General features: G+C 38.7%; 1 protein-coding gene across 18 annotated transcripts in view; it reads right to left on the reverse strand.

Moving 5' to 3' along the window:
- SEMA5A (semaphorin 5A) overlaps nt 1–23,435 on the reverse strand; it is a 356,558-nt gene that overhangs the window by 90,242 nt on the left and 242,881 nt on the right. For all 18 annotated transcript variants that reach the window (XM_054816286.1, XM_054816279.1, XM_054816269.1 and 15 more), the window contains 2 exons: nt 15,904–16,111; nt 1,990–2,107 (listed from right to left, as the gene is read on the reverse strand). In XM_054816286.1, coding sequence (XP_054672261.1) covers nt 1,990–2,107; nt 15,904–16,111 — 326 coding nt within the window. The remainder of the gene's footprint in view (nt 1–1,989; nt 2,108–15,903; nt 16,112–23,435) is intronic.

A 23,435-nucleotide genomic window follows, 5' to 3' on the forward strand; every position in this document is an offset into this window, starting at 1 on the left:
TGTGTAAACAGGCCTCTCTGATCTAACAGAGAGAAGAAACTGGTCATGCTCTCATCTGACAAATATTCTATAGTGTTAAAAAGATCAATGTAGTTTTACTAACAATTTACTAACAATTAAAATATTGGAACCAATTGGAACCAAAAGAGGGAAGGTAGAAGGTTTCTTATATTCTGTTATGTTCTGCCTGCAACTATCATAAATGTATGTAGCAAATGTCAAGGATGCACATAGCTCAGTTGCCTACAAAATGAAAATCGTTACATCTTGGCTTATATATCCTGTGAATGCAGCACATAAAAATGCTATAAAAACAAATATTTGAAAGCCTTGCTAAGCAAAATTGTAATCGATTGCAGTTTGCTAGAATACAGTGTTATTTTAAAGGAAAGTTTCTATGAAGTTTTCAAATTTGTTCCATAATGTGTTACTTAGAGTTCAGGGGTTTAAGACAGCAAAGTGGTAAAACCATGCTTTTCAATTCAGACAGTTAATTCTAAAATTTTCCTGATATTATGCAACCTCAATCCGCTCAACTCCAAAATTCCTTTACAGGCTCGCTAAATCTCTTCATCTCTGATACGCAGTATAAGTCTCACAGCTGTGGATGAATTTCTGAGCAATCCTTTGGTGCTCCCCTGCTTTGACTAGGCTGTCATATCCTACGCAACCCTCATATAATAGATACTAAATAATTTTTTTTCCAGTTGAATGGAATAGAATTGAATTCTGCTTTCTAAACCATTCCTCCCTCCCCTCCACCCCCCTCTTGGCCTCATGTTTTGTATCTACGAAAGAAAAGAAGGGCTAATGCCAGAATTCAAAGACTCAGCAGCAGGCAGACTGCTCATGCAAATATCAACCAACCAACCCATTCCAGTAATCCTTCCTAATACAGCAACCCAACTAGGCCACCAGTAAACTCTCCTCAGAAACCAAATTGAGCCTGCGGGATTACCGCAGGGAGATATGATATAGTCCATATATTGCAAAATGAATACACTGTACAGTGCGTCTAGTTACTTGCCAATCAGGGAGGCAAGGACTGCACTAGTGACTGAATCCAGACTTTCTGTGAGACAATGGCTATGTCTGTATCAGCAAGTGGTATGCACATAAACTGCAAATCTGGAAAATAAAACAGTTGGTGTTGAAGACTTGACAAATACACCATACGTATTTTGTGGGTTTAATTTGGACTTGCTCTGGACCTGGATCAAATGCCAAGTAGCTAGAGCACATTTTTGGTTTAATTTCATCTGAAAGTAATGTGGCTGGTGTGTTTCAGGACCACTTTGTGATGTGAACCAAAGAATAGTAGATGGGAAAAATCAGAGTATTTGACCCAAAGTTGCTCCTGATTGGAGCTAAAAGGCTAATACAGATGAATCCAATGCAAGCCTTTTTATTAGGCCACTCTGTTGTTTGGTTTTTATTTTATTAAATTTATTCAAAATAATTTTAAAGAGAGGTGTTAAGCCACTGTAAATATTAACACTAAGTTTATTATAATTATCACTCCTGTCATTTATGTGGGTGAGACTTAACTCATACAATTCACCCTTCCAACTGATGGACTTTGAAAGATATTATATGGCCTTTTATATTAGCAATAATGATCCTAAAAGAAAAGATTATACTACCAGTGATTAAATTTTTTTCAAAGTACAAAACGGGAGAAAAATCCTGCAGAGAAAAACATATATCTGTAATCTTAGTGAACATTTTGATTCAAAGTGGGAACACAGACATTACAGGTAAAAAGCAACTACCCTTTGAAAGTACTATAAATAATTTGATCATATTATATAAATAGTTTGATAAGAAATAGAAAAGAAACTAAATGTCCTGTAAAAAATGATGGGAAAGCCCGAAGAAAATGGCATGAAATATAGTTTTCTGAGCTTGAAAAATCTATGCCAGCTCATTTTCATGAAATTCACATAGAATCAAAAGTTTTAAGAGATAAATGAATATATTTGGACTTACTGGACACACAGTAATGCTTTGCTCCCATTGACTCATGCTCAGACTTTCCTCCAGTGTTGTGCATTTCTTCATCACCATGTCCCAGCCACAGTAAGGGTCTTGGGATCCAATGCATGCACTGTGGATGAAAACCAATCAGAAAACAGAAACATTTATCTTCATCTGCATTGGCCTAAGATCTCTAAATAACTATGTGGCATCTCTTCATATTTCATAGGCCTAAAACAGATAGTGAAATTGATCCCTATTGTGGTATGGCACAGATGAAATGAAAAAACAGAAATTAATTTGAATGCCTACACAAAGCCATGATTTCTTTTAAGTGCATAGCTGAATTTCTGGCTGCATGCATGGTATGTTGTCAAGATTGATTATCGTACTTAATTACTAGAGAATTACAGCATTTCATAAAAAGCGTATGTTGTCTGTTCCAAGTAAAGAAGATTTCAGGAGTTACAGTTAGCCTTTTCTATCAGTTTTGGAATTATAGTTATCGTCTTTGTCAGAAATCAGACGACAATGTCTTTGAAAATTAATTAGAAAACCCTCTGATTTGTTTTCTGCAGTGTTATAGAATCTCTGGAAGTAAGTTCAAAGGGGTGCTGGTGCTGCCATCACACCGCTGACATATGGCATGCTGCCCTAGACATTCCCTCCTCCAAGTGGCACACAAGAAGGAAAAAAGGAGGTTAGAGAGAAGTATGGTAGTCCAGCTTCCTGCAGACTCTGAAAGACCCACTGTACAAAACTAGAAGATCTTTTCTCTATTAAATGTCAGCTTTCTCTTGCTACTAATAGGTCAAGCATTAGCAGTCCAGGCAATAGGTCTGCAGCTTCATAGCTAAAGATACATAAGAAAGGAGGTGGAAGTCCCATCATAGTGAAGCATAATATAATTGTTTTAACACTTGTAAAAATACCTATAAATTACACATAAAACTAATAAATCCAAGCATTTTGTCTAGATTATAAAAAACGCTAGACTGATCATTGCTATTCAATGGGCATTATCATTCTCTCTTTGTTCACATCACATCTGTCCAGTGAAGGACCACAAAAAATTATTAAGACACTGGAGCATCTCTCACATGAGGAGAGGTTGAGAGAGCTGGGACTGTCCAGCCTGGAGAAGAGAAGGCTCAGAGGGGATCTCATCAATATGTACAAATGCCTGAAGGGAGGGTGCAAAGAAGAGGGAGCCAGGCTCTTTTCAATGGTGCCCACTGACAGGACAAGAGGCAATGGGCACAAACTGAAACACAGGGAGTTTCGTTTGAACATCAGGAAACACTTTTTTACTGTGAGAGTGATATTCAAAAGCCATCTGGACATGGTCCTGGGCAACTGACCCTGCTTGAGCAGGGGGTTGCACCAGATGACCTCCAAAGGCCCCTGCCAACAACCTCAGCCCTTCTGTAATCCTCTCCTCATAAATCCTGTGTTTTATTCATATTTCTATTTATTGCTGGCATTCCTCATGTAGTTCCACGCTAACATCAGACAAAATGCAGACTTACTAATTCCCTAGTATGCTATTCCATCATACCATCACAGAGGATTCTTAGTGCTTACAAATTTCAAAGAATTAGTTTCTACAGTACACTTGACAATGTGGATTGCCAGTACTGTGTATGAGGATAGTTCCCATCTACAAAATGGGCACAGAGTAAGAGACATCATAGCCAAAAGTCCCTAGGTACCCCTACTGAGGTTGCCAGTTCAAAGATAAAGCTTTTGGTTTAGGGGATTCGCTGTTCAGAAGACAGTTCCCACTGATGGCTCTTACAGCTGTGAGCACTTAGCATTTTTGTAATGCAGGCTGCACATGTTTCTATTTAACTATCTAGAAAGTGAGGAGGACAATTAATGCAAATTATGGGAAGTTTTAAGTGTCTTGGTCTCCCAGTGTTTGCAAGACAAAATGTTTAGTGTTCTCCTTCAGAGTATCTCTGATAAAACACGTTTTATGAAAAAAGAACACAAAACAAAACTAAAGACTGACGTAATGCACAATTGGCAACATTAGCTGTGCTACTTCTCAAAGTAGAAGTGCTCGCTTTTCCAACTTCACTATTCCTTTATGTTAAGTGTTAATATTTTTAAATGCACTTATTATGCTTTGGACACTTTTTTAAAAAAATAAAATATTTTAGAAGTCAGTATCCTTGCACTTAAAACCACAGTCCCTCTTTCCTGGCAGTAACCTGATCTTTCTCCCACTCTGCTCTTAAACCCCATTTCCTCTTTTGCTTTTGTTTCCACATTACTTTCCACTCAGGGAAATCAAAATGGCTTGCACCTTTCATTATAAGTCACTCTTAGAAATCATAAGTAGTTATAAGCATATTTAAACCGTTCTTATAAATTCCTGGTATCAGAACAGATCCTAGTTTCATGGAAAGAATAAAGTTTAAAAAATGCTCAAAAGTTCTTGCACTGCTGGGACAAAGCATGTTCAATCACTCTGTGGACGCTGAACATGGCCATTTCAGTAAGTGACCAGGTTTGGAGAGCACTGCAGCAAGATAAAATGAGGTGAATCTTTTCAGAATTTAGTTAAGAAGGTCCACTGAGCATATGAAAACTATGATTTTTAAAAAGTTAATAACTCAGCTAATGTCATGCAGATGACAAGAGGCTAAGTCTGAAGAACTTCTTACAAAAATAAGAGGCATTAACAGTCTTCAATAATTATTTTTTTTCTTTAGACTACAATACATAAATTAATCCTGGAAACATATGAACTATTCCAAACAAAGCAACAGGAAATTTTGCCTGAGAAGTATTCCTCACATGAGAATCTCCAGTTTTGCCTTCTTTTTTTTTTTTTTAATTTATAATGTTGTAATTGATTATCCCAGTCATTATTACATCTAAGCTTCATTTTGTAAAAAGTTTAATTTTGGAAACCTTATATTCAGACAGAAAAATCATACCACAAAAGTGTAGTTGAGCATCATCAGCCTCTTTCTGGCATTTCAGTTCACCATGCCAGATATATCCATAAACTGAGGCAGGACCTGGCTTAAACAGCTGCCCTGTTTTCAGGTATTGGCATTCTACTCCCTGCCTCGCATCTCAGAGGATTTTCTTATTTAAATCTTTTAGATCACTTGCTTAGGTCACCAATATCTCTGAAAAGTGGATAGATTTTCTTTTAAATTAAAAGAAGAGCAGAGGTAATATGTGGGTAAATTTTTATCCATATTTGCTTAATTATGTCACCTTTTAAAACCATTTTCTTTCCTTTGAGGAATAATTTGATGTGTGAATAACAGCAGCTGATTATTTTGATCTGCTATGCTTAGATAAAAAAAAAGAAACAGATAACAAAATAACTTTACAGATAGAATATGAGGATAGAATAAAGCATGTAAGTATGAAAATATCAGAACTTCTATTTGAAATGTGAAATTTAAAGGGACTATGTGTCCTTACTGTCCCTCATGAATGAAAATGTCATATTCTTTTAACTTTTTTTTAATGAATCTCCCAAGAGACGACAGTAAGAGTAACAGCTTCAGTGTATACATGAAACAACAAAAGAAATTGTACAAAATGGCTGTTAAATTCAGGTAAGTAAGGAAAGTAAAATATTAGATACCACTACATATCTTTATCCCTTTCTCCTCCCAAATGCCTGTCTAAATTAAAGCCATTTTAGATACTACTGTTGAAAAAATAGATAAATTTTAAAATTAGTATTAGGTCTTTCAGTTGACACAGCCCTTTCAGATAGAGACACTGGAAGTGGCAAAGCTGGGTAATATATTAGCCATCTTGTCTCTGGAAGTCTACTTTACATCTCAATTTCACCAGAGATGAAAATGAACATTTTGTCTGTTACTCCCAGTAGGCACCAGCCCACATCTCTAAGACTTCACATGGTTTGTCCCAGCACTGCTAAAAAAGGTAATTTTGTGCAAGAAGGAAATTCAGGAATAAAGGTGAATTGTTTCATTCCAAGACTCTTGATGCCACTTACCCTGTCAAGTCAGCACTCTCTACAAAAACATTCAACAGCTTTTGGTTTCTACTGATTGATTCTATTTTCTCCTCTATGTTGTCATTTCACATTTTTTACCAAATGTAAATGATTAGGTAGTTGAGTATCTCTCCTGCAAGGCATTCATTTTGCTGGGGTGGATTTTGACTGACTAGTAAGGGAACCGTAAGTCACCTCATTCTAAAGCAAGCCAGCAATAGCAGGTCATTTTCTTCAGCTATTTTGTAATTATCACCAAGCAGGCTAGCAAAACTGCTCTACTTCAGTTACATTTGAGATGATTTATTCAGACAGAAAATGAGGCAGAAATGAACACCATTCAGAGCAAAATACATAAAAAACCCCATACAGTTTTAGACTAAAAAGAACTCATTATGTGTGCTTCACAGAACAAAAACCCCTTAAGATTAAAAGCTATATCTGATACTATTGATTTCAAAGAGATTTTAAAACTCCTTTCAGGGGAAGAATATATTCCCATATCAATATACATTCTAAGTGCTAATCAAGTGTACTCTTGAGCTGTAATAGTTTATTCAGAAAATATATAAACACAAGAGGTGCTTCTTCCGAGACTGTTCAATGAAATAGTTTTCTGTCTTTACCTATATAGCATTTTGAAGAACAGAGGTATTTCAGTCTCCTGACCCTTGCAATCGTTTCTACTGAGATAGCCATGCCTACCCAGTTCCAATTACTGTCAACTGTGATCTGGACACTTTGTATACCAGGAACTGAACCAGGGTCACCATCTTATTTCACAGAAGCCAGATTCCTCGCTGCAAATTTGAACAGACAACTGAAGATAAAAGCATGTCTCATGTTCCAAATGCACTGTGCTATGCATTTCTGAATGAATACATAAATCTAATACTAGACTTCTGTACAAAGGTACCTATCAGTGTTTCCATTACTACTGGTTTTGTAGATATATATATATATGTGTGTGCAATGAAGAATGGGGATCTAAAGATATAGATGAATGCTGCAGAAGAACATAAATGGTAGGCACACAATTTATAAAGTCCTAAGAGCTCAAACTAAGATGTGTGCCAAATATTCAGAATCCCGCTTAACCCTTGCCTGTACCATTAAGAAAAATCAAATCCTTTAATCATCTCAGTCACTCTGTGTGGACTACTGTTGTTTTCTCTTACTTGAACTTCTGTAAGACAATTAAAATCCATCTAGGTACAATTCGATCTTGCAACATGCACTGACAATACTAGCCCTAAATCTACAAGCTCCTCCCTTCAAATCCAGAATCAGGAATTTATGTATAATTTGTTTAGTAAAGTTGTTTATAACATACAATTCTCTGAATATTAGTGCTTCCAAGTGGCTTTACTTGGAAAAAATGTGAAAGACAACTTTCAGAGCATGCTCTCTACAAAAGAATGCAGGGTTGCCATTCATTGTAAAGAAATAACATCTGAGGTCCTCATCCATGTCAATCAGCCAAGACAGAGCTTCCAGCCCTCTGCTTAGGAGGTAGGAGCCTGGAAATGCTGGGACCACCAGGTGCAGCTAGGGTTTTCAAAGACCTTTTGATGGGCTGAAACTAGAGCCTGCAAATCAGTGGTTTGCAAACAGGCTTTGGAAATCTGAGCTACCTAAGTGGCAAGGCAACCCAAGAGCAATAGATTTTGGGGATTTTCCCACAAGTTTATGTGTTGCTAGACCAGAACAGCAATAATAGCAATTGCCCAGGCTGGACACATTTGCTTCCATATGGCATCCCCATGTCTTTAAAAGACCTGTGCATCTTTAGCGGATATAACTGTAAACGGAGCACACAACTGCCATATCCTTTTAGTCAGCTGTAACCTAGGTTCTTTGGAACATAAATGTTGCGGTTAACTTTATACTAGAATATGAAGCAATTATAAAGAGAGCAGGCCCAGATTTAAGATGTACAACTTGACTCCTTAAAAGTACTAAGTACTCCTTAAAAGTACTTAAAAGTACAGACAGCAGTTATCTCAACATTTTGAGGGCACTGTTACCTCTCATTCCAGAAGTGAGTGTAGATACCTCCACTGGCCTGACAACATGTTATGAGGACCAGATGGCCTTTCAAGCCACTCATTTTGGGCTTGTAGGCCAGAGCATCAAAACTCCTGTCCTGGAATCCTGCCCACAGTTCACACTACTGCATCAAGAGTACTCTCTCTCTCTTTCATACATTCAGGTCAATAGTGGACTCCAAACTCAGATGTTAATTTTCTGTAAAACTTCAAATAAATGAAAACGCCCACAAACAGAATATTAAGAGAGCTGCAAATCATTCTCATGCAAAAACAACTGGTGCATAATGCAGAGCACTGTAAGCTGAGATGCATAGCAGTCCAGTATCCAATAGGTTAAATTATTTTAAAATGAAAAAGCTTCCAGATTTGCCTTTGTTTGTTCATTTGTTTTTAAACCATCCAGTGCCTTTAACTTCTGTTTCCAGAGAATACACTTGCCAAGTATCTAATGACTAGTGAAACGATCTCTTGGAAAGTACATTGCTTTAAACGTGTCAGGTGATTTTCAAGAAAAACTTAACAGTAACTACACTGAACTTAAAATTCCTCAAACTTTTGGTATTTTTAAAGCAAATAAATTAATAACATCATGACATATGAAATCCACATGCCTGTTTTAAATTTTTATTTCTTAAATCACTTTTTTGTTTAAAATAATATCCTACTAATAAAACCTGAATTGAGAATATGTAGTCAAGTCCACCTGGTTTTCTTACAACTTTGCAAACTAAAAGAAAAAGACATTTTAAATACATTGGGAGCAGGCTGTAAAATTCTACCTGTTTATCAAAATTCCTTCTTGTTTGCCAAAAATGCATGCTTAGAGTACAATACATACACGCATAGATCACATACTTTAAAGAGTTGCGACTAAATATTTCAGGCGAAGCAAAATGTAAATGTATAGTTTGTCTCTGATGCATTTTGTGGGCCAGACAGACAAACACTCTTTCTGCAAAAACCTTGGTCCTCACAGAGGAAGAAAGAAATATAGGTCAACCTCAGATCTGTAGAGCTTCAATTGATTCCCCCCCCCCCCCAGTATGAGACTAATATTCTGCTTCTTTTGAGTGAGGAACTCTTTCAACTGTGCTAATTTAATAGTTTTGCTGACTTTACTAGTGTTCCCATAAGTTCACACCTATTGAAGATAATTTTGCATCTAATACCTAAAAAAAGACTTCATATTTTTAAAATGTACTTATAATCTAGTTTTGCAGCCAGGATTACGGTTTACCCTAGTTTGGGAAATTTATGAAGATTCTCATTCTGGAACATTACTCTGAAATCAATGATTCAGATTAGGCCTCAAGTGGTTCTGACATGCTAATGCGGCAGTGTGTTTCTCTGATTTAAACTGGAATACGGCTTGCATATTTTGAAATAAGGAAATCTACCCGGATATCCAAAAGTAACTACTCTGGAATGATTATTTCAAAATAGCATTTTCAATTCCATGTGTTGGCAAGTTCTTCTGGACACATTAGCACCTAGTGTTTTATTCCCAGGAAAACAGGTTTATGCTTCTGAGGAAGCAACATTTATAGCCAAGGGAAAATAAAGGAATGCAACAGCAGTTGAAACACTTAATCCAATAATCTTGCTGGAGTTCTAAGAATGAAATAAAGCACAACCAAATTTGCAACAATTCTTTTCTTCTGTTAGTTAATCCAGTACTTCTCTTATTACTGTGCTGCTACAGTTATCTTTTGTGAATGTAGCTGATGGTTAACAAATAAGCCAAAATAAAAATGATGGAGCACAGAGAGAGAAAAGTCAGGGTTATAGCAGAATAGCTATGATAACATTACTTAGCAAAACGATCTTGTGACCTAATAATATTTTAAGCATATAGTGTAAAAAACAATACTGAAAAATTTCCAAAAGTTGTTTTTTTACACCAGAGAAGTCACTATTTGTACAGCTTTTAGCAGATGGCACTATTTATTTACTTAGAAATAACATCATAGTAAGATTAGTTTTCAAGTCTTCTAAGTGTGTGAAACCCATCTTCCATCAGAAATACCAACTCTTGACCCTTGCTTGGTAAGATTTTGCACAACATTGGGCTGATACAACCTTTCATTGCCCCTACTTTCAAAACTGAAAACTCCAGTACAAATTATTACATTGACATATTTGCCTTAGAGAAATCACTGCCATCTAAGGTTGCTTTTGAAGGCTACAGGTGCCAATAAAAGAAAGCTGACTGGTTCTTTGTTTCAGGGGACGGAGTCTTTACCTCTCTGCTACAGATCTTACTCATTACAAATGCTTAGAACCTTCAAAGTAAATAGCAAACACTGAAACTTGAGGGACTTTAATACTTATCTGCTCATTATAATAATTTCTTTATCGCACATTATAGTTAATTAGCAGGTATACAAAGGTCAGTTGTGCTTTATGCTTGGCCTACTCAACTCTGAAGAAGTACAGAGAGCTGGAGAATTCTTAGTGAAAACAATAGCTCCAGCAAATAATGTTGATGGTTTTCTGTAAAAGTTTGATAAGCGTGTGTGAATTGCAATACCCAGGTGATAATAACCTGGCCAAATCTTAAGGATTTTCCCCAAGCAGAGCCGAACTAAGGTAACACCTCTGCTGTTTCCTCCTGGAGCATGAAGATGCCAGGGCTATTTGAAGAACTGCTTGTAAGAATTCACATGGCCCAAAGTATTTTTTCCCTAGATGATTCCTGAAAACAGGATGTTCAAAACTATTCAGCCATTGGCAGAAGTCTGAGGGAGACCCCCTCCATGAAAACTGTCAATCCAAATAGCTAACACGGGACACTTATAAACAGCAAACATCATGGCATAATGGAAAGTGCTGAGCAACCCAAACTACAGGTGTGACAACAGGCTCTGCCAGTGGTATGGTCTGCTGTCACAGCAATCAAGTGCACTGAACTGTACAGAGAACACAAAAAAAAATTAAAAATGTGTAAAACTATTTTCAAGGACTGTTGATAAGTGTCTTTGGGAGCAGAGTCGTGAGCTGGTAGAACAGGACTGTCCTGAATCAGAGGAAAAGTCTGTCAGAGGCAACACCGTGTCACAGAGTACTCCATCACAAGAAAGCACTGGAAGAATAGATTTACAAGGAAATAAGAGTTAGCAAAGCATTTGATACTTTCCCACATGACATCCTTGTCTCTAAACTGGGAGAGACATGGATTTGACAGGCAGACCACTCAGTGGATAAGGAACTCGTTAGATGGTCACACTCAAAGATTTGTGGTCAACACCTCCATGTCTAAGTGGAAACCAGTGACGAGTGGCGTTCCCCAGGGGTCAGTATTGTTGGGACCAGCACTGTTTAACATCTTTGTCGGTGACACGGACAGTGGGATCAAGTGCACCCTCAGCAAGTTTGCCAATGACATCAAGCTGTGTGGTGTGGTCAACACACTGGAAGGAAGGGATGTCATCCAGAGGGACCTTGACAGGCTGGAGAGGTGGGCCCGTGCGAACTGCATGAAGTTCAGCAACGCCAAGTGCAAGGTCCTGCACGTGGGTTGGCGCAATCCCAAGCACAACTATAGGCTGGGCGAGGAATGGATTGAAAGCAGACCTCAGGAGAAGGACTTGGGGGTATTGGTGGACAAGAAGCTCAACGTGGGCTGGCAGTGTGCGCTTGCAGCCCAGACAGCCAACCGTGTCCTGGGCTGCATCAAAAGAGGTGTGACCAGCAGGTCGAGGGAGGTGATCCTGCCCCTCTACTCCACTCTTCTGAGACCCCACCTGGAGTACTGCGTCCAGCTCTGAGGTCCTCAGCACAAGAAAGACATGGACCTGTTGGAGCAAGTCCAGAGGAGGGCCATGAAGGGCTGGAGCACCTCTCCTCTGATGACAGGCTGAGAGAGTTGGGGTTGTTCAGCCTGGAGAAGAGAAGGCTCCAGGGAGACCTTCTAGCAGCCTTCCTGTACCTGAAGGGGGCCTACAGGAAAGCTGGAAAGGGACTGTTTATCAGGGAGTGTAGTGATAGGAGAGCGGGTAATGGCTTTAAACTGGAGGAGGGCAGATTTAGATTAGACATTAGGAAGAAATTCTGTACTGTGTGGGTGGTGAGACACTGGAAGAGGTTGCCCACAGATGTTGTGGCTGGCCCCTCCCTGGAAGTGTTCAAGGCCAGGTTGGATGGGGCTTTGGGCAACGTGGTCTAGTGGAGGGTGTCCCTGCCCATGGCAGGCAGGGGGTGGAACTAGATGGTCTTTGAGGTCCCTTCTAACCCAATCCATTCTATGCTTCTATAATTCCAAATATGTACAGCATATCAGAGTGATAATTAAGGAGACATAAGCAGCTATGAATAAAAGTAACAACCACATGCTTTAGAAGCTGGTATGTGAAGATAAAACAAAATAAAAATAAAAAAATAGAAAATTTTCTTGACATTGAGATACTAGCTTTTGGAACAGTCTGCTCAACAGAGGGACTGAAGTAACATTGTCTGAAACCCTTACAATAAACCCAAATAAAAAAGATTAGAAAAGATTACGCAGTGAGCACTCTGCCTTTCACACAAAAAGGCAGGACATATGAGCTAGCACATCTCCAGCCTTTTGGCTCTTTTAAGGCTGTTATTTATACACAAGCATGCTCTATTTCTCAAAAATTATGTGAAGTAGCTATTAAAGACTACACATGCCCTTGATCTGGGAAAGAAACTCTAGTTATTATTGATGGAAGTTCAAAATACAGCCTTGACGCAGTTATACAGCCCTAAGTATGATAAATGTGAATAGATAAAATTAAAATAATCCAAAAAAGAATGACATTGCCCTAAGGCATTTTCCTTAGGTAAGGTTTACTCATTACTGTATTTACCCATTCCTATAGTATAGAAGTCATGGTTGGCAACATATAACAAGAATATGAGTATTAAAGCACCCAATAATGCAGTGACTAAGTTTTAGATGTTTCATTACCTAGTGAAATTTATAGCCCCAAGTAAGGTACCGACACTCTCTCCACATGTAGAGATCTAAATATGCTTGAAAACCAGCATAAGCCAGGAAAAAACTAGTCAAGCCAAAAGTAAGTGATAAGTGAGAGAAAGATTATGCCTGCATTTTCCAAACGATCTGAGTCTCTAATGATAGATGATGAGGAGACCTTATTTCATCTACATCACACCTGTAAATCCTCTCCTTTGTCACAAAACAGAGCTCAAATTGCTGATGAACTCTTTAAACAGGAAGAAAGCATGGCTGGTAACCCTTTTGGTGTAATGGATATTTAATTATCCCAGGCAAAATGATACAGCTACAAAAGATATGACTGAAAAAACCCACAAGTAATAATTTTATCTCCTTTTAAGTAAGTCATTCCAGTGGAAAACAAGACTTCACATACCTCTGGGCAGAGAAATAAATTATCATTTCAACAGGATTTGAGTCATTTAACTACTGTTCTACTCAGTAAAATGGGAACAGCACGGCTGTTTTTTCTTTTTTTAAACATTCTTAAAATCTAGTCAATTAAATCCCGCTGCTCAAAAAGGGAGAAGAATACCTAGTCTACAGCCATGTATGGGGTCTATGATTTGAGACAGCAGTCCCAAAGCATGTTTGGGCCCTGTGGAAATTGTCAGGAATTGTCCTGACAGAAGCATGGGTACCAGGGAGTTGAGGGACCTCCGCACAGGCACCAGTCAAGCAGGTGCTCTGGAAGTCCAACCTCTGGGTTTTGGAGTTCACACCTCACTAATAACATAATAAGGCTCCAGCCTTGAAATGTTTCAAGCAGACTGCAGACTTGGTGTAAATATGGGACACACCTAAGAAAACACGGGATACCAGCCCAATATTCCTTTCTGAAATAAACACATCTGCTTAAGAAAATATGTTTAATGTCTTGCACAATCAGAATGCCATAATCATGTCATATTCAAGAAAAGAGAGAAGCACAAGAATATGTCATTAGAAGGCTCTGGGGAGACCTTCCAGCAGCCTTCCTGTACCTGAAGGGGAGCCTACAAGAAAGCTAGAGAGGGACTGTTTACAAGCACATGTAGTGATAGGACAAGGAGTAATGGCTTTAAGCTGAAGGAGGGTAGGTTTAGATCAGATATTAGGAAGAAACTCTTTCCTGTGAGGGTGGAGAGGCACTGGAACAGGTTGCCCAGAGAAGTTGTGGATGCCCCCTCCCTGGAAGTGTTCAAGGCCAGGCTGGATGGGGCTTTAGGCAACCTGGTCTAGTGGAGGGGGTCTCTGCCCATGGCAGGGGGTTTGGAACTAGATGGTCTTTCAGGTCCCTTCCAACCCAAACCATTCCATGATTCTTTCCTTCTACGATTATTTCCTTCTCCAGTTATACACACATATACCCCTCCTCTCCGAAAATACAAGTCCTTCATTTAATAAAAAGGAGGAAACAAAACCAAAAGGGCTACAGGACCCCTCCACATCCTGTTTCAACTCGCTAAACCACAGAAAGGTGAAACTTCATCCTATGTTGGCCCCTAAACCAACCAAAACTTGAGGTAGAGAGTTGCATATATATAACTTTTCTTTAAAGTAAGCTTTGCAGGATTTCCAATGGGGCTTTGACTGTCCTATCACTTCTATTTTAGTAGAGAATTCCTAAAATATGCTACATAAGAGAGCATAAACAAAAAGGGCTGGGAAAGAACTGTAGTAAGGAGAATACCCCCCCCACCACCACCTTCCCTGGTCTAATCATTTGCCAGGGCATAGCTTTTCCTTAGGCCTTGTTCTCAATCCAGTAGCCTTCCACCGGCCTCCTGCATGGCACCGATCCCCACGTGGAGCCAGGTCCCTCAGAAAAGTCCTTCCACTGCCTCTGAGCCACAGCTCTACATCTGTGTGCTGTGGTCACCTCCCTGCTGTGACCACGTGCATGTTCCCTCTGACAGCCAGAAACGTCTCCACCTGCAAATGGTCACTGCCTTTCTGCTGCATAGGTAACATCTCTGTGATCCTGAGTGTAGCAGTCAAGAAAGGCAGCTGGCAGCCTCTTTCCCTCCTTTAACAGCCCAGCTTTTCAAAGGAACACATATTAAACAAACTGAAAGCAAAACAAGCTAAAAAACAACCAAATGCATCTGTTACAGCTCTCAAAAGCTCATGACAGTGGTTCAGAGTCCATCCGATGTAAACCAGAACAATTCTACTGAATTACTGGAACCACACTTATCAAAGGGAAGATATAACTAATCAGATTAAATTAACAATCTCTAATAGCATGTTTCGTAACCCAGAATTACTTTCAGATAACCTATAGAAAAAGTTGTATGCTGAACTTTAAATTCCTTAATGACCATAATACAGTCTAAACACAAATGATAATTTCTAAGTTTCTTTCCTTGTTTGATCAAATAACCATTAGCTGCATAACACTTTCACCTAGTAGATTATTTACATTTATTATGGTCTCTTGATCCAGCACTACCTTTAAATACCCATTTTTCCAACTAGTTTTAACTCTCAGTTCATCCAATCCAGTTTTCTTTTTGAACCCACAGAGATATTGCTTACTCAATTATAATACAGCTTAAAAAACCCCTAACTTAAATTTGTCTGAGTTTCAAGCTTTAAACATATTTAGCCAGCAGCTATATCTCACATTATCAGATATTTGTTTTCTATATAAACCATTTCTTACTGTTTCATTTCACAATTCATAATCTGTATAATAACACTTAAATATCAATATAATTCCTTGAGAGTCTCATCTAGTCCTAACTAGTACAAGAAGTCAGAGACACCTCTGATAAACAGTGTACATAAAAACTCATTGCTGAGAGAGGTCATTAATTTGGATTCCTACTCACAGTCATTTTTCCTTCCCATTTTTCCACAACCTCTCGCAAGCATTTTTGTCCAATCAAATCAAACTAGCTGATTCTTCATACCTGTATGTTTTGTAAAAAGGACATCTCTTCAGGGGGACCTTAATGACATGTTCCTGAAGGCCCACAAAAAGGACACTCTGGCTGTGCAGGATCTGAAGGCTCCTGATGGGCTCTCGCTGACTTTTCGGCAAGAGTTCAATTTCCTCAAGTAGGCAGCTGCTTGAAGTCTGGTTCATTGGGGCGAGTACTTTCTTAATTGTGCCATAGTCTGCAAAGGCAAGAGGAAAACGAGTTACTAAAAATCATACTAGGCATTCTACCTACTTGGTGTCATTCAGTGAACAAATCTTCATCCCATGCTAGATGCTTTCAATGAAGCTTCAGAATGTGGGAGAACTTTGACTGGAGTTTCCTAAATTGCATATAGTACAGTGAAAAGAATTTGAAAACAGCCACTAAAATTTTCTATGCGATGTAATACAGTAAAAAATCATTTTAGTAGTGCAGAACAGACTTCACAGCAGTAGTCACTAGAAAACAAGCTCTCAAAGTCTGACTATTATAAATGCACATTCACAGTAAGGCTTACTGATTGCAGTTTACCAGATTGTACTACACTTTACTATGTTTAAAGCAGTTTAAAAGTCCATCATTGCACCAGTCTGTTTTAAAAGTCTATGTGTTAAAAACTATTGGGTTTAGATTCATATCACATTCATGTAATAACGTACACATGCATGAATATTTGCAGGTCTTAATTGAGTCTAGGTGAATATAACAATAAAATGAGGCTGCTTCCCTTCTCCTTACTTATCTGAATTTTGACCTCTGAAAAATCATATCTTTTAGCATTTGCTCTTCACTGTTACTCTTATTGTGATTTCTAAGCAAAACCTGTTAAGCATCACAAACCAGTGTCAGACTACTGATAAGATTTCTGATTCACTCATGCAAAGTTTTAAAAGAATTTAAACATATAAAAGAACATTTTTTCTGAACACAAAGGCCACCTTCTCACACTGAGAAATATTTTAGGTAGCTGTCTGACCAAAACTGCATTATGCAATCTTCTATGTGCCATGGTAAATATGAAAGATCCAACACTCTGAACACATACTGAGATCAGCTCTTACTCATGTCAAGTCTTGAAAGACTGTAACATCTCTTATGAGTTAGTAACAATTGCAAGACAAATGTCTGGGATGCTGTGTTCTGCAGCCCAGTAAACATGATTTTTGCAATCACTAGCACAAAGCCAGAGGCTTGGTGGGCAGCTGGCAGCACAGGGTCTCAGCAAGGGTCTGGCCCTGCCTTGGCAGGAGCTGGTTTTAGCCATGGCAGCAATGGCCTGGTGGCCATGTGCCCATGTCCTCCCTGTGCTGGCATCGCTCTGGGAGCTCCCGGGCAGGGGGCTGGCACCCCCACCCAGTCACTGTGGGACAGACAGCCCCTCCGGGGTAACGGGGCTGGGGAGGGCAGCCTGCAGCTCCCACACTTCGCCTGGGAAGCAGGGAGGAACAGCAAGTAAGCAACCTTAAGAAAAAAGTAGCCTGAAGACGACTCTAAAACTGAAGAGGAGGTGGAGAACCCAAGGTGTTAATTGCTGTTAAAATCTCCCTCTTCCTGAGGAAGACTGAAGAGTCAATCTCTAAGACCTGCAGAAGTACTGGAAGGGGGAGCATAACACCAAATAACAGGGGGAGTTAGTATTAAGCATAAGATTTTAACCATATTACTAACAAAACTTTAATAATTAGATAGTATGGACTTAATTTTATTAGACAGTCAAAACTAATTAGACGAACCATAAATGCTTAGCTCAGTATATAAAGTGTATTCCCTTTGCTCATGACAAGATTTTGAGTGTAACAGCTCATGTCTGCATGTTAAAATCTTCTGACCTCTCAGTTCTTAATATAATCACTCCATATAACTGTTTACATTTTTCTCCTTTCTTGGTATAAACAAGCTTGTCAGGATTTACAGTATGTAAGAGTATTCATTAGGAAAAAACTTTCCTTAAATGACAATTTTAATTTTCATTAAAATTTAACTTTTTTTGATAGAAAAAACTCTATCACTTTTTTTTTCCAAACCACCTAAAGTAGAATTATACTCAAAAATTAATTAAATCTTGTCCAGTTTTGCCTCACAATTGATAACCAACTCAACCAAACAGCATAACAAGCAATGTTTCCACTAGTGATTGCTGGATGCAAGTTTCAAGGTCAAAATATGGTCTGAAAAACTGCCTAGAACAAAAATTCGGTGGCTGTGTTAGTTAATCACTGAGTGAAAAAACCAAATTATTTTTTGGAGCACAAAAGTTGGAAAAATGTACTAAGAGGAAGAAAAGAAGAAGCAGTGAGATCATTTTACACACGTGAATGAGTTGGTATCACTGTACAGATTAGTTAGTACAACTCTGTATCACTTGTCTGACTGGCAGCCGACAGATTCAGTATGATGCGTGATACATCGCACTTGACTTGTCATCTTTTTCCTGTATGAGACAAAAATCAGGTACAGATTCACCATGTGCTTCTCGTATAGACTAACATTTCTTCCTCCCACTGTGCCGCACCTGGCATCTGCAGACTGAGTCACTTGCCGTCACCTCCCCAAAGATAAAAGAGAAAAAACCCCCCATGACTGGAGGCCTCCTTCCTCCATGCCTACATACACATTTAATTTAGAAATGCAGTTTTGGACAGGAGAATATAATCAAAACCAAATGTTTTGTGTTTCTTTTCAGTAAATTTCTTCAGTGTAGAGGGCAGAATTACAATTTTTTTACGTTTAGGTCTATGACCTGACAATATGGTTACAGCAGCATACTACCCTAGAACAAAAGAAAGAATTCTCACTTTGAGAACTGCAGCACTAATGCCTTCCCCAAGACAGCTGTCATTGCTCTTCTTCCTTCTTATCTTGGCATACAGGCTCCATTTCTCCCATTTTCTTTTCCTTTCTTTCAGCATTTCCCAAATAATTCCTTTCCAATTTGTGGTCTAAGAGGATCAGCACTCATACAGATGTGTTTAAAGTCATAAATAATTGGGCTTTAAGTGAAGAAGCAGTGCCAGAGATCCCACAGATTATCAGGAAGAAACACTACCCTTCATAGCAGCAATGTGGGTCATATGCAAGTTCAGTATAAAGCAATAAAATGTTATCTGAGATCTACCTCTGCCTCAGTAAATTCTCCTACTTCTGACCTTCTATAACCTATTTTCTCTGCTTTAAATTCCTCCCGCCTATGACTTCAATTTTGCATGGACCACCTGGGAGCACAAACTAGGGTGAAGATCTGTTTTAATTCTGCAACTTTGAGACAGACACAGACTGAATTGGCAGCTATGTTCATCAGACTGTGGTACGTAGCAAGGGTATGTAGCTATCAACCTCTTCAAACTATACTAGCATGTAGGCTATACTGGGCTTCCTTACAGTCGAAAATCATCAGTACTTTCAAAATCCAGGTGCTTTCCAATTCTGCTACAGTCTGTTCAACATTGTGCATCCAGCCTCTAGCAAAGTTTGCAGGTTTCCTAAAAACTTGTGGAAGTTCCATCCTCAAAAGTGTTATCTGTTCAGCCATTTTCACACCACAGTTGCAAAGCAAAATAAAGAGAGAAGTAGGGAAAAAAATGGGTCTTGAATACAGTTTTGGGGCATGGAGGTTTTCAGACCTATCAAAATCTTTCAAGTGAATATTTACTTTATAATCACATTAACTGTCCACTTCTGCCAAGAAATAGGCAAGAAGAACAGTAAGCACAGACCTTCCTAATGGATGTAACTATTGCCATGGACACAGGGAAAGTTCCGGTTTCATCACAAATGTCAAGGCTGAGTCCAACAGCTATTAAAGAATTCAAATGAATGACATCTTCACATTCTGAACGTAAGCAAGACATGCTGGAATAGATCCAGACACCTGACAGCTTTGGTTTAAGGATGACAGAGTATATATAAGAGTAGTAAAATAATGACATTGGCCAGAATGAGTAAATAACGTGCTTTGTTAACTTGTAATGCAATATTTCTAGAGACCTGCAAAACCAGCAACTGAACATTAGAAATCTAATCACTGTGAATGAAGATAAAGGGGAAAGAAAAATTCTAGTTGAAAATGTTACTATGTAATGCATAGGAGACTATGAAGAACCGAACGGAAAACCTGAGATGGAGCTGTAGAGAACAAGCTTGGAGGCAACAGAGTCTGTAATGAGCAAAATGATAATGGCACAAAATCAAAGGATGATCTCTAAAACTGAAAAGCACAGTTTAAGATTTAAATGCTATAAAGCATAGCCAGCAACGGAGAAGACTGCAAAAGTGTGGTTAATATCATTGTAACGTCTATGGTGAGACCTGCAAAGGAAAACAGAAAATGAAAAGACAAAACAAATGGCAGATGCAACAAACTAATAAACCTGCAATTTCTTAAGCTTCCTAACAGAAATAAGGACACTCAAAGAATCTGTAGCAACTTCGTGCTATGGAGAAGAATAAATATTTATATGAGCTATTATATTTACAAATATCGCTGCATTCTTCAAGCCAAACCATCTATAACAAAATCATCCAAAAAGAGGCAGTATCGAAGTAAGCTCATTTCACTTCTACAAAAGAAGGGAAAAAACCTCTACCCATTCCTTTTTGGGAAGGAAACACCTTCAGTCTTAACTCTTGCCATATTTGACAGTGAAAAAAATCCCTAATTCAATTCTCATTTTATTGTTATTTTAGTACCTTGGAGAGAGGGTTGGTCTCCAAAAACCAACAGAACCAGCACCAGAACACAGAATCCAAGTCGACGTTTTTCAGAGGAAAAGCCTACAGTATCATTTTTCAGTAATGTTGCAAAAAAAGTCATTGGTGTCTTCTAAACTATGAGTTGCTAGCAAAAGAAACTTGTAATAGTCTCAAATATAATCGCAGGCCAACTATATGCCTATGCTTTTGACTTTACAAGTATTCCTAAACTTTCGGAGCACAATAAGGTGCCTTTATAGATGTGAAAATCTCCTCACATATACCAAGAAAAACTCAAGGAACAGCAAAATCAACTGCAAAATATAAACTAAGAATATGCAATATAAGTAAGGGCCTATTTTGCAATTTCCCCACAAAATATTGTCTAGAAAAGCAAGATGTCTTAACCAGATAAAATAATGTGGTTGAAATGGAGGAAAGCAGCAGTCAACGCAAGACACTAAATGGAAGCTAAAGCTATATTCAGTACTTGAAGTGACATTTGTAATTAAACTTGAGTAAGGTATCACCCATGCAAGAAATACACTACTCTATGTATATTATAATATGTGAAAACAAATTCATTGACACCCATAAAAATCTACCTTAAAATAATAATCATTAGGGGTTTTTTTGTTTTAAAGAAGTTGAAAATTAATGGATATTTGGGAGAATACACTTTAAAATGTGTAGTTGAAATGGACACAAATTACATATATTTTCAAGTGTAATTTGAAATAGGCTTTGGAAAATTATCATCATAGAACCACAGAATGGTTTGGGTTGGAAGGGACCTTAAGACCATCTAGTTCCAACCCCCCTGCCATGGGCAGGGACACCCTCCACTAGACCAGGTTGCCCAAAGCCCCATCCAACCTGGCCTTGAACACTTCCAGGGAGGGGGCAGCCACAACCTCTCTGGGCAACCTGTTCCAGTGCCTCACCACTCTCACAGGAAAGAATTTCTTTCTAACATCTAATCTAAATTGACCCTCCTTCAGCTTAAACCCATTACCCCTTGTCCTGTCACTACACTCCCTGATAAACAGTCCCTCTCCAGCTTTCCTGTAGGACCCTTCAGGTACTGGAAGGCCGCAATTAGATCTCCCTGGAGCCTTCTCTTCTCCAGGCTGAACAACCCCAACTCTCTCAGCCTGTCCTCATAGGAGAGGTGCTCCAGCTTTCTGATCAGCTTCGTGGCCCTCCTCTGGACTCTCTTCAACAGCTCCATGTCTCTCCTGTACTGGGGCCCCCAGAGCTGGACGCAGTACTCCAGGTGGGGTCTCACAAGAGCAGAGTAGAGGGGCAGGATCACCTCCCTCGACCTGCTGGTCACACTTCTTTTGATGCAGCCCAGGACATGGTTGGCTTTCTGGGCTGCAAGCGCACACTGCCGGCTCATGTTGAGCTTCTCATCCACCAACACCCCCGAGTCCTTCTCCTGAGGTCTGCTCTCAATCCATTCCTCACCCAGCCTGTAGATGTGCTTGGGATTGCGCTGACCCACGTGCAGGACCTTGCACTTGGCCATGTTGACCTTCATGCAGTTCGCACGGGCCCAGCTCTCCAGTCTGTCAAGGTCCCTCTGGATGGCATCCCTTCCCTCCAGCGTGTTGACCGCACCACACAGCTTGATGTCATTGGCAAACTTGCTGAGGTGCACTTGATCCCACTGTCCATGTTGCCGACAAAGGTGTTAAAGATTATATTCATTAACTATTTTGATTCTGCCCATTAAACACTGGGTTTGCATATTATTTGTTGTATACAAATTATTTTTCCAGCATCACTGTGAAAAAACGTATCATCAGACTTTGCTTTTCTCCACCACAGGAGCTGAGATAAAGCCCTACTGCAAAGCAGAGTGTTCATTTGGTTAACAGGAGAAAATTATTCCAATGACAGAAAGTATTAGGTTGCGTAAGGGCTTAAGTGTGCCTAACTCAGAAAAAAGACACAGCAACAACTAATGCCGCAGCTGGTTGAGCCTACAAAGGGAAAGCCCAGGACTTACGATTTAGCAATCTGTGTAACATAAAAAAAGATGCATATGGTACACAGAATATGAGAGGATTTAAAACCTGCTCTTTTTTTCCCTTCCTAAAAATAACTTCAAAATTAGCTAAATCATCAGGAGAATACGGATAATTAAAGCCTTTGCTATAATCTGTTTTCCCATATGGGGGTGAGGTACAATTTAGTTTAAAGCAAGGGCATATTCAGAAGATAAGATAATATAACCATTCTCTGTAACTTAATTTATCTTTTACCTCCAGGTTTCTGAGATATGTATTTATACTTGATTTACAGGAATAGGTTTTTAATCACACTACAGCCTAAAGGACAAGTAAAAGACTCAGCTTCAACCCTTCTGCTTTAAAAATTAAAAATATATTATGGGTAAATGTAGTATCACTACAATGATACAGAAAACAAAAAGAATATAGTTTGATTTAATTTTCCCACCTTAATTTACAGGGGTTTACTTTAAATATTTGCATATTTTTAAATGTATATTCATTACTTCTTTGGGAAAAAAAAAGTAAATCTCAAAAAGGAATATGGAATTCTGATGCTTTATCAAGGTGCAAATTTCAATTTTTTATTTTTTTTATTTTTATTTTCAGAGCTTTTTTACATGGTCATAGTTTGTCTGTCCACTTGAAATTAAACCACTGTTTGAACAATCTGGTCAGTGTGCTGGTTAATTTGTTCCTTTTCTCTACTTTAAATATATTTCTTGGTGTAATAATATACATATGATGTGATTTTTCTACAAGTTTCAGTCAAAAATAGAGGTTAAAAATCTGAACATGTTCCATTTTGCAGGC

Source organism: Grus americana, chromosome 2 (assembly GCF_028858705.1).
Source record: "Grus americana isolate bGruAme1 chromosome 2, bGruAme1.mat, whole genome shotgun sequence".
NCBI lineage: Eukaryota > Metazoa > Chordata > Aves > Gruiformes > Gruidae > Grus > Grus americana.